The sequence below is a fragment of the Anomaloglossus baeobatrachus genome, chromosome 5, assembly GCF_048569485.1.
Source record: "Anomaloglossus baeobatrachus isolate aAnoBae1 chromosome 5, aAnoBae1.hap1, whole genome shotgun sequence".
NCBI classification, from domain to species: Eukaryota; Metazoa; Chordata; class Amphibia; order Anura; family Aromobatidae; genus Anomaloglossus; species Anomaloglossus baeobatrachus.
The window spans coordinates 532,879,637-532,892,482 of NC_134357.1; the positions used below are offsets into that span (position 1 = coordinate 532,879,637).

At 45.6% G+C, this 12,846-nt stretch overlaps 1 protein-coding gene across 1 annotated transcript in view; it reads left to right on the forward strand.

Moving 5' to 3' along the window:
- LOC142312918 (uncharacterized) overlaps positions 1-12,846 on the forward strand; it is a 268,596-nt gene that overhangs the window by 191,313 nt on the left and 64,437 nt on the right. Inside the window, 3 exon segments of the mRNA XM_075351907.1 lie at positions 475-598; positions 682-779; positions 977-1,067. Of these exon segments, the coding sequence (XP_075208022.1) occupies positions 475-598; positions 682-779; positions 977-1,067 (313 nt within the window).

Consider the following 12,846-nt stretch of genomic DNA (forward strand, 5'->3'; position numbering starts at 1 on the left):
TCAAGGATGGATAGAGACAGGGACAAGATGGCAGAAAGGATATTACACCTCACCCTAGAGATCCTTTTCCGGCTTACTGGAGAGGTGAGAGATTCTGATGACATCACATTACATCATTCTTATCTATGGGAATAACAGATGGACAGAACTGGAGAGGTGAGGACTCTGGAAATGTCTGTAGTGAGATTTATTACTGTGTCTCTCCATAACCAGGATTACACAGTAGTGAAGAAGACCCCTAGTGAGCGCTGTCAGGACCCTGTGTCTGAGGGATGGGGAAGACCCCTGAGCCCAATCACGGGGCCTCCACCTCACCCCCCGATACATGAGGACATCAATGACCAGAAGATCCTAGAACTCACCTACAAGATGATTGAGCTGCTGACTGGAGAGGTGACACTGCTGGGAATGCTGGGACATTATACAGTAACACTATGAAGGTATCGGGGGTGACGATATCATTGTATATGTCAGGTTCCTATAAGGTGTCAGGATGTCGCCGTCTATTTCTCCATGGAGGAGTGGGAGTATTTAGAAGAACACAAAGATCTGTACAAGGACGTCATGATGGAGGTTCCCCAGCCCCTCACATCACCAGGTAATAGATAGGACTAAATACACACGGCCTATAATTATCTGTATGTAAAGAATGAATTCAGTCCCTGTATGTGTCTCCTCCAGCTCTATCTAGTAAGAGGACAACACCAGAGAGATGTCCCCGTCCTCTTCTTCCACAGGACTGTAAACAAGGAGAGCTCAATGTTCCTCAGGATCATCAGGTAGATGGAGAGAAGGTGCCATGAAATCTCCCTATGATGTGTAGACGGCTGTGAAGGTCTTGTGCTCAGTCTTGTTTTATCCTCCAGTATTATATGTTTTATACTTGTGTAATGAGAACAGTGAATATGGCAGTATTACAGCTGATCATAGATGTGACTTCTCCACCTGTCTGTGACTTTTACAATATTTCTTTCAGGCTGAAGATCTGACCCATACTAATACTACAGAGACATATGTGAGGGATGATGAGTGGTGTAAAGAGGAGATTCCTACACATGACTACCCAGGTGAGTAATAACTGCTAAATATAAAAGAGGTTAACAACCCAATGAAGAAAATAGCCAACCAACTAAATAAAATGTCAATTTTAGCAATGCAAAAATGATAAAATAGCAAGGTAGGAGGTAATGAATAAAGTGCATATGGCACCAACCACAAAACGGCACAGCAGTAAGATAGAGCAGTAATGAATATATCACAAAAACAGTACAAAATATGAAAAAAACACAAAAAGGGTATAAATATATACACCTGTATCTATAAATGGCTGTGGAAAATTTCCTTAGATAAGTGAACAAAATCCACATAAAGAGCATGCAAATGTCACAGGGATGTATATATAATATATACATATATATATATCCCTGTAGACTGTGAGCCCTCGCGGGCAGGGTCCTCTCTCCTCCTATACCAGTCTGTTTTGTACTGTTAATGATTGTTGTACGTATACCCTCTCTCACTTGTAAAGCGCCATGGAATAAATGGCGCTATAATAATAAATAATAATAATAATAATAATATATATGCACATACAGGTGACGCCCCAGGGGCTGTGGGGTACTTGGTACCGGGCGTGCAGTACGCAGATGGTAAACAGTCGTGGTGCCTGGACCCGCGGATGCTGGTTACAGGTGTTCCCACTCCCCTTGTTTTCCATGCCAGCTGTGACCTGGGTTGGCTGTCCTCCATGCACACTTGTCGTTGATGGGCTCCCGTGGCCTACAGCTGCTTGGGAGTCCCTTCTCTTCAGTCTTGGTCCTATTGCAGGCAGCCTAGACTATTTAACGGGATCAGTCCCCGATCCCCTCTTTGCTGCTGAAGCTTCAGACTCTTTGGTTGGCTATGGACCCTGGAGATCTTCTCGCCTGGCAGATTTAACAGTTGAGCATAAAGTGTCCCGCTGTCCTAGGGTCTGCACCCCGCCTTGTGCTGAGTCCTGTGAGCCTTGGTCCCAGACTTCCACAGGCATCCCGCGGTTCCTGGAGTCTTAGGCTATGTGCCCACAGGACTCTGTACCCACGGATTTTGCCTCGGAAAACCTGTGGATTTATCTCTATTTTCTAGATAAATCCGCAGGTTTTAGCAAGTACAGACACTCCACATGTTATTCTATGGGACATGGGGAGTGTCTGTGTCCATGCTGCAGTATGTGCGGCTGCGTTATATGCTGCGGATGTCCCGCAGCTGCACATAACTGCATGTCAATTATTCCTGCGGAAATATCGTAGGAAATCCCGGCCCTCCACTATAGAGATAGAGGCCAGGATTTCCTCAGGTAAGTCGCATGAATGTCCGCAGGTTTACCACAAATATTTGACTGGAATCCCGCAGCTATGTATAGCTGCAGATTCCGGAGATCAGCTGCGGGAAACCTGCGGTCGTACCTGCGGATATATCCGCGGGTAGAGAGTCCCGTGGGCACATAGCCTTACACTTCCACAGGTAACCCACGGTTCTGGAGTCCTGGTTCCTTGCTCCACAGTCCCTCACTCCTGTTACAGCACTGCGGTGTTACTTTAGGTCTTTTCCTTTCTTTTTGTATTTTCACTCTCAACTCTCTACTTTCACCTCTCCTTCTCCTCTCCACTTCTACTACTCTGCTCACTGTCGACTTCTTCCTCCACTCTCCTTCCCGCCAACTTCCCAACTGACCACTGGCCCCTCCCCCTCACTGGGGTCTCTCCCTACAGATTGGGTGGAAACTATCAAATCAGTGCCCATCCCTTTTACCTGTTGCTAGGCAGTCTCCCAGTCTAGTGTTGGTCTTGTGTATGTGGCTTGGGGGTGCTGGTGTGTTGACTGGCATGGATATTCCGGTGTTTGGATTTCCACTGGTTACATTTGTGGCACCTGGTACCTCAGGGGTGCTACATATATGTCTGAGAGGTATATCAAAAATGCATATGTCTAACAGAACACACCAAAATCAGATTGTGTGGGGGCAAATGCCAAATGTGTCTGTAGACAATTAGTGCATTTAGCAAAACCATGTAGAAACTGCTCATATGGCATACATGGCTAATTGGAAGATCAGGCAAAGCACAATGATGAATATAAACACGAAACATGTGTAGGGTCCTGGTGTTGGCACAGCATCGGCGGATCATGGCCTCAGGTATGCATTTCTGAACTTAGATATTGTACCCTTATATACATCATTGTGCTTTGCCTTATCTTCCAATGAGCAATGTACAGTGGGGAAAAAAGTATTTAGTCAGACACCAATTGTGCAAGTTCTCCCACTTAAAAGATGAGAGTAGCCTGTAAATGACGTGATAGCTAGACCACAATTGTGAAAGACAAAATGAGAAAACAAATCCAGAAAATCACCTTGTCTGATTTTGGCAAGATTTTTTTTGCAAATTATGGTGGAAAATAAATATTTAGTCACCTAAAAACATGCAAGATTTCTGGCTCTCACAGACCTGTATCTTCTTCTTTAAAGGTACCGTCACACTAAGCGACGCTCCAGTGATCCGACCAGCAACCTGACCTGGCAGGGATCGCTGGAGCGTCGCTACACGGGTTGCTGGTGAGCTGTCAAACAGGCAGATCTCACCAGCAACCAGTGACCAGCCCCCAGCCAGCAGCGACGCGTGGAAGCGATGCTGCGCTTGGTAACTAAGGTAAATATCGGGTAACCAACCCGATATTTAAATTGGTTACCAGCGCACACCGCTTAGCGCTGGCTCCCTGCACTCCTAGCCAGAATGCACATCGGGTTAATTACCCGATGTGTAGTCTGGCTATGTGTGCAGGGAGCCGGCACTGACAGTGTGAGAGCGGCGGACGCTGGTAACGAAGGTAAATATCGGGTAACCAAGGAAAAGGCTTCTTGGTTACCCGATATTTACCTTAGTTACCAGTGTCCGCAGAAGCCGGCTCCCTGCTCACTGCACATTCAGTTGTTGCTCTCTCGCTGTTACACACAGCGATGTGTGCTTCACAGCGGGAGAGCAACAACTAAAAAATGGTCCAGGACATTCAGCAACAACCGGCGACCTCACATCAGGGGCCAGGTTGTTGCTGGATGTCACACACAGCAACATCGCTAGCAACATCGCTGTTGCGTCACAAAAGTCGTGCCTTAGCAGCGATGTTGCTAGCGATGTTGCTTAGTGAGACGTGGCCTTAAGAGGCTCCTCTGTCCTCCACTCATTACCTGTTGTAATGGCAACTGTTTGAACTTGTTATCAGTATAAAATACACCTGTCCACAACCTCAAACAATTACATGCCAAACTTCACTTTGGTGAAGACCAAAGAGCTGTCGAAGGACACCAGAAACAAAATTGTACTCCTGTACCAGGCTGGGAAGACTGAATTTGAAATAGGCAAGCAGTCTGGTGTGATGAAATCAACTGTGGGAGCAATTATAAGAAAATGGAAGACATACAAGACCACTGATAATCTCCCTCAATCTGGGGCTCCACGCAAGATCTCACTTTGTGGGGTCAAAATGATCACAAGAACCGTGAACAAAAATCTCAGAACCACACGTGGGGACCTAGTGAATGACCTGCATAGAGCTGGGACAACCATAGCAAAGGCTACCATCAGTAATACACTACGCCGCCAGGGACTCAGATCCTGCAGTGCCAGACGTGTCCCCCACTTAAGCCAGTACATGTCCGGGCCTGTCTGACGTTTGTTGGAGAGCATTTTGATTATCCAGAAGAATATTGAGAGAATGTCATATGGTCTGATGAAACCAAAGTAGAACTGTTTGTTACAAACACAACTCGTCGTATTTGGAGGAGACAGAATACTGAGTTGCATCCAAAGAACACTATTCCTACTGTGAAGCATGGGGGTGGCAACATCATGCTTTGTGGCTATTTCTCTGCAAAGGGACCAGGACGACTGATCCATGTATATGAAAGAATGAATGGGGCTATGCATCGTGAGATTTTGAGTGCAAACCTCCTTCCATTAGCAAGGGCATTGAAGATGAAACATGGCCACCAGGGCAACAAATGAGTGTCCTAATAATAAGCATATGAAGGTCCTGGAGTGGCCTAGCCAGTCTCCAGATCTCAACCCCATAGTAAACCTTTGGAGAGAATTGATAGTCTGTGTTTCCCAGCGACAGGCCCAATACATCACTGCTCCAAAGGAGATCTGCATCGAGTAATGGTCCAATATACCACCAACTGTGTGTGCCAACCTTGTGAAGAATTGCAGAAAACGTTTGACCTCTGTCATTGCCAACAAAGAATATATAACAAAATATTGAGATTAAATTTTGTTATTGACCAAATGCTTATTTTTCATCATAATTTGCAAAAAAAAAATGTTGCCAAATCAGACGCTGTGATTTTCTGGATTTGGTTTCTCATTTTATCTCTCATATTTGTGGTCTACCTATTATGTCAATTACAGGCCTCCCTCATCTTTATAAGTGGGAGAACTTGCTGGTGGCTGACTAAATATTTTTTTTCCCCCACTGTATACCATATGAGCAGTTTCTACAAGATTTTGCTAAATGCACTAATTGTCCACAGACACGTTTGGCATTTGCCCCCACACAATCTGATTTTGATGTGTTCTGTTAGACATACAGTCGTATGAAAAACTTTGGGCACCCCTATTAATGTTACCCTTTTTTCTTTATAACAATTTGGGTTTTTGCAACAGCTATTTCAGTTTCATATATCTAATAACTGATGGACCCAGTAATATTTCTGGATTGAAATTAGGTTTATTGTACTAACAGAAAATGTGCAATCCGCATTTAAACTAAATTTAACCGATGCAAAAGTATGGGCACCTCAACATAAAAGTGACATTAATATTTTGCAGATCCTCCTTTTGCAAAAATAACAGCCTTTAATCTCTTCCTGTAGCTTTTTTTTTTTTCCAAAACTTTTTATTGATTTTCCAATTTTTTATAAACATAACAAGATATTCAAGGTTACACAAGGAAAAAACATTTGTCTGACAATATGTGACATAATAGGGTGCAATGCCCCAACTTGATATTTTAAACTGTTTATCTGATTGATATGGTCTCTATTAAACCAAGGCAAAAGTACTAAGAAATAACAGACGCGATACAAGTCAATTAGAATCATTAAGCCCCTAAGCCAACCCCGACTGCTTCCAAATTTTCTGGCACGTCTTGTTGCTACCTTAGCGTCTCGTCTCCCTTTCCTCCGGAACCCACACCTCCGTGATTTTCAATTTACCCAGTTTGTCCTGGCTATCATTCAGAAGGTACCATTCCGATTGTATAAAAGGTGTCATCAGATTATTTATTTCTCCCTGAGTAAATTGACTTTCAATGAAATTTCTCCATTTCCCAAAGAACTTGGGTGTCAACCTGTCTTTGTCCTTTTCCGCTTCCACTTTCTCCAGCCTCAATAAATTATGTAATTCCCCGATGACCTCTTTTATGGATGGTCCCTCCCTTTGTATCCAATGCTTTAATATGGACCGTTTGGCTATCATGGCTATGTCATGTACTATTGTATATTTCTTCTTTCCCGACATGTCCGATCCCCCTCTTACTCCTCCCTCAAAGGAATGGAAAATCCACACCATTAGCTCTAGATTTCCAGAAATTCCCCATGTTGCCTGGACAAATAATCTAACTTGATTCCAGAACCTGTGAATTTCCTTTCACTCCCATAGTCCATGTAGCATATCTGTTTTTTCTCTCTGACATTTAGGACACCGCATATCTCTTCCCGGGATGTTGAAGCCCATAATAGCCCTGTGTAAAATTCTAAATTGGGTGTCTCTCCATCTCTCATTGGTAACATGTTTCCGCATCTGTGCCCATCCCTTCAATATATCCCCTACAACTTCCTGCCCTTTCAGTTGTTTCCCCCACGCTGTTAGAGTACAGCTATCCTCCCCAGATATAAGCATTCCCCGAAATGTTCGGTAAATTTTGGAAACATTTACACTTGCTACATCACTTTCCATAAGCTCATCAATCAAACTCTTATTCAATTCCTTTCCAAGCTCCCCCAAGTCTACAAATACTCCATGCTTCAGTTGTTCATATTGGATGATATGTGAGCTATTAAGTTCATACTTGTCAAGCACTTCCCGTCCTGTCAGTCACCTTCTCTCCTCCACATTCATGACATCCTTCATTCTCTCGACGCCCTTCTCTTTCCATCTAGTAAATAGCTTATTTTCCCGTCCCATGGGAAAGTTCGGAGATGCCCAGGGATTTAAGTACTTAGATACTTTCCATGACAGTCCCAATTTCTTTCTTACCAGTTTCCATGTTAGCATAGTATCTCGGAATAAGATTGAGTTCCTTATGTGCCCATCCGCCCTGGACAATGGGGAGTGTAAAATGGACGCCAAATCCCACGGTGATGCATACTTGGCTTCCATGCCATAGTCTGAGTGCCTGCTCGTTCCTCTCAACCAATCAAACACATGTCTCATTATACACACCAGGTTATAACCCCGAACATCCGGGAAACTAAGACCTCCTTCCTCCGTTGACTTCATCAATGTTCGTAACTTTATTCTAGGTTTCCTTCCCCGCCATATAAAATCCGCATACGCTGAGTTGAGCCTATTTACGTCCCTCAGTTTTAGCAATATCGGGATCGTCTGGAATGGGTACAACAGTCTAGGAAAGCTCATCATTTTTATCAGGTGGCACCTTGCCAGTAGTGGTAGAGGCAGACCCTTCCAACCCTTTAGTTGTGCTATAATTTTCCTAATTAGTGGGCCATAATTCATCTCGTAAATTGATTCCACCGTTCTTCCTATATGAATTCCCAGATATTTAAGTGATGTCTGTGCTATAGGAATGCCACATATACAACCATCCCTTACATTCCCCCCTTTTAGGAACAGGATCTCACACTTTTTTTTATTCAATTTGAATCCTGAGACTAATCCAAATTTTTCAATTGGGGCTAGAGTCTGTGGCAAATCCACGTTAGGGTCCCCCATATATAGTATGACATCATCGGCAAAAAGCGCTGTCTTTATTTCAGTTCCCCTTACCTTAATCCCTTTAAAACTATTCGGGCCCTGCAGTATTCTTGACAATGGTTCAATGGCCAAGTCGAATAAAAGGGGAGATAGCGGGCAGCCTTGTCTTGTTCCCTTCATCAAAGGGAACACGTCTGATAAAAAACCTGGAGTGTGTACCCTAGCTCCCGAGTTAGCGTAAAGATTCCTAATGTAAAGCCTCATTTTGCCTACAATCCCTGTGACCTCTAGTACTTTGTCCAGCCAGCTCCAATTTACATTGTCAAACGCTTTTTCTGCGTCGAGTGTAACTAGAGCGGGTCTTGCCCCCCTCTCTATTTGTTCCAATCTCACCGCATCCACCACTAGTATTGTCTTCCGGATATTAGTGACAGCATTTCTCCCTTTAATAAACCCTACCTGATGCTCTGTAATGATCCTTGGAAGAATCATGGCCAATCTATTAGCCATAATCTTAGATATTATTTTTAAATCCTGGTTTATAAGTGATATGGGTCTATAACTAGAGGGATCATCCAGGTCTTTAGTTCCCTTAGGGAGTAATTTGATATATGCTACGTTTGAATTTTTAGGAATTTCCTCTCCTTCCAAAAATGCATTAAATACCGCAGTTAAATCTGGCGAGATCAGATCCCTCATAACCTTATAAAACTCGCTGTTAAAACCGTCGGGGCCTGGTGCCTTGTTGGTGTTAAGCTCCCTGATTGTTCTAGTCACCTCCTCAACTGTGATATCTGCATTTAGGTCACTCAGATCTTCCTCTGTTACGCTAGGCAAGTGCGCTTGTCTTAACCACTCTGCCTCGTCAGTCATGTCGTTGTTTCCTGGCCCATATAGTTTTCTATAAAAATGTCCCAGCAATTTATTAATTTCCTTAGGATCTGTGGTCACCTCCCCCCCCTTTCTTTTTAGTTTGGAAATCACTGTCATTTTCCTGTTACCCCTTGCCAAATTCGCCAGCATCCTCCCCGCCTTGTTGCCAAATCTATGTAGCTCTGCTTCCCTGTGCGACCAAAATAATTGTTCCTTTTTTTTTGCCCATTCGTGGAACCCCCTTTTTGCCTCCAACCATCTGTCTTTCGTCGTGGGAGATCTATTAGCCAAATACTTTGTGTATGCTACCCGCACTGCTTCACTCTGGGCATTATAATTCTCATTGGTTTTCCTTTTGATCATGGCCGCATATCCAATCAGGCGACCCCTCAAGACCGCTTTTGCCGTTTCCCAGTATAGCACTGGGTTCCCTTTGTGTTCCTTGTTTTCCTCTGTGAATTCTCCCCACCACTCTCGTAATACCCTGTGGAAATTATCTTGTCTGAGAAGAAACGATGGAAATCTCCATTTGATATCTGTACCTCTCTTGAACTGCTCTCTGATACCCAATCTCAACGGACTATGGTCAGATATCACCATGTTTTCTATCACACATTCTTGTGCCCCATAAACTAGGCCTTGAGAAATCCAAAATTGATCAATACGCGACTGTGACGGGGGTGTACAAGAGAGCAAAGGATGGACGAGGCCGAGGAACGATCCAACAGGTTTATTAACGGGAATACAGGAACAGCACACGATTAGTCCACATAAAACAGATTCGGGGGCCCTTCCCGACAATCCTCGGACCGGATAACAAAGCAATCGTCCTTACAGTAGTCCAAAGAGTTCCACACAATCCCACGGGCCGCCACACAGGCCTAGCTCCGTCCGTGTCCACAGCCACCCAGACTGGGGCTCCTGCTCTCTTCAAGTTTCAGCTCACTCTGAAGTTACAAAAAGGGAAATGCATGGTCTGGGCTGCTTGACCAGCCCACCATGTTTGTTCAGGGGGTAGGGGTCACACATCCTATCATCAATGGTTTGGTCCATCACAGGGCTCCAATATGTCTGCCAGCCACAGTAGATGAAGGGATCCCCTGCTGTAAAGAACAATGACTATTCCTTCACTGGCCAATGCAATTACAGATTAGATACACAACTCTGGAAAGAAGAGGACAGGCTATTTACATAATCACATTAGATGCCAAGACTACAATTGTATGAGAGAGACACATTGAGACCAGTAGCTCCCCCAAGAAAATACATGAATTACAACTAATACAACCAGGGAAATATACATATCATGACATAGTATCACAGCATATACAGTGAGAGGGTAAATTACATCTTCACAATTCCTTCCCCTCCCAACTTGTGTACGTACTAGGGACCTCTACAGGTCACTGGTTAAGTACACACAGGCAGAGCGTTACTTACATGTGGCTTCATGCAGCCACGAATTGGCATCGTAGCTCTCCCACATCATTGCCCAGGAGAACAGCTGCAGGCAGACCACCCATCACCCCAACCACACATCGCCTGACCCCAAAACCAAAGTTCAGATCCACAGTGGCTGTGGGAATAGTCCTCCATTGTCCACCAGCCAGTTCAATAACAATCCCAGGTCCTCTATGGATTGCCTCAGGCCGAACCACTCGGGGATCAGCCAGTGTGAGGAAAGCACCCGAGTCACAAAATCCAACAAGTCTCTGTCCATCCAGCACAACCTCCTGCAAGTGCTTACCTCGATGAGCAGAAGTCGTCATAACTGCGGGTCGCACCCCGTAAACTCCTGGTGGTGCAACATGGGGGGCTGAGTCACTAGGCCAGTCCTCACATAACGGTGCCACATCTTCCTCCATGGCACTGGGCTGTAAATAATTAACAATCCGATTGGGTGCAGGATCAGTCCTCATTTGAACAGCTGGGCAGGAGACTTGCCGATGCCCTGGCTGTCCACATTGATAGCATCTGAGCTGGGTCTCCCTCCATCCAAGGCGTCCTCTTGGGTAAGGGGTAGGGGAACTTGGAGGCCGGCTCCCACCTGAAGGTGCTGTAGGGGTTTGAGGATGATTCCTCCATGGCCTGGCTGGGCATGAGGCCTGCAAATGCCCGGGATGCCTACAAGCATAACACCTGCGCTCTGTTACTTCCTCTCCCCGGCGTATTCCAGAAAGTGCAGTAGAAGCAACTGGAGGCACATTAACACGGGTATCAACATGTGGTGGCTTAGAGGAACGGGGAACAATGGGGACAGAATAACTGGGGGCATCCGGTGTTGTGGAGCTGTTAGGCGTCTCTCCATCCTCCAACAGAACCCTCCACTGAGGCTTGATGGTGAGAGCCTCATCAGCGAGAGCAGCAGCTTCCTCCACTGTCGCTGGTTTTCTCTCACGCACCCATTCCCGGATCTCAGCGGGGCACTGGGCAAAGAATTGTTCTTTTAGGATGACCTGCAGGAAGGTCTCCCAAGATAAGGCCTCCTCTGCCTCCAGCCAGCGATTACATATTTGTTTGAGTCTATGAGCATATATCTTAAAAGACACTTCCCCATCACAGGCTAAAGCACGGAACTGAGTCCTGTAAGTGTCTGGGGTCACAGCATAATGTTCTAGAATAGTCTGTTTAATATCCGCATACTCACAGTTCCACCGAGGGTCCATAGCTCTATAGGCTTCAGCAGATCCCCCCTCTAGGAGCCCAACCAGATGCCGGACACGCTCCCTGTCCGGGACTTCCATTAATCGACACTGATGCTCAAAGTCCTGGAAGAAGCCCTCAATGTCGCCTGCAGCCTCATTAAACAGCTTAAAGTCTTTGCGGGACACCCTGGGAAGTTCCCTCATGATGGGTGCTGGGGTTACAGTCTGTCTGGAACCTCTCGCGGCTTCCACAGCGAGCTCCTTATCCAGCAGTGCCATCTCCTCCATCCTGCGCTCCTTCTCTTTAGCTCCACGCATGGCCTCCCTCTTATCTTCTATGGTGGCCTCCTCTCCAAGCAGTGCCATCTCCTCCTTGTACCACACAACCCATTGACTTTTTTGGGTATTCACCTCCGGCTGCCGTCTTTCTTCCGTTTGCTGTCAGGATCCTTCCTCCACGTCATTTTGCGAACAGACTCCTTCTAGCGCCTCAATCAGCTGCTCCTTGGAGAGTCCTTTGAAACGAACTCCTACTTCACGGGCCTTTGATTGCAGGCTCCCCAAAGTCCAGGTCTTGTACTCTGCAGTGCTGGTTCCTGATGTTGAGCCATTGTCCTCCATTCCTTCTGCTCTGATCCCAGCGCTGCCAACCAGTTTGTGACGGGGGTGTACAAGAGAGCAAAGGATGGACGAGGCCGAGGAACGATCCAACAGGTTTATTAATGGGAATACAGGAACAGCACACGATTAGTCCACATAAAACAGATTCGGGGGCCCTTCCCGACAATCCTCAGACCGGATAACAAAGCAATCGTCCTTACAGTAGTCCAAAGAGTTCCACACAATCCCACGGGCCGCCACACAGGCCTAGCTCCGTCCGTGTCCACAGCCACCCAGGCTGGGGCTCCTGCTCTCTTCAAGTTTCAGCTCACTCTGAAGTTACAAAAAGGGAAATGCATTGTCTGGGCTGCTTGACCAGCCCACCATGTTTGTTCAGGGGGTAGGGGTCACACATCCTATCATCAATGGTTTGGTCCATCACAGGGCTCCAATATGTCTGCCAGCCACAGTAGATGAAGGGATCCCCTGCTGTAAAGAACAATGACTATTCCTTCACTGGCAAATGCAATTACAGATTAGATACACAACTCTGGAAAGAAGAGGACAGGCTATTTACATAATCACATTAGATGCCAAGACTACAATTGTATGAGAGAGACACATTGAGACCAGTAGCTCCCCCAAGAAAATACATGAATTACAACTAATACAACCAGGGAAATATACATATCATGACATAGTATCACAGCATATACAGTGAGAGGGTAAATTACATCTTCACAGCGACCAGCTATCATGAG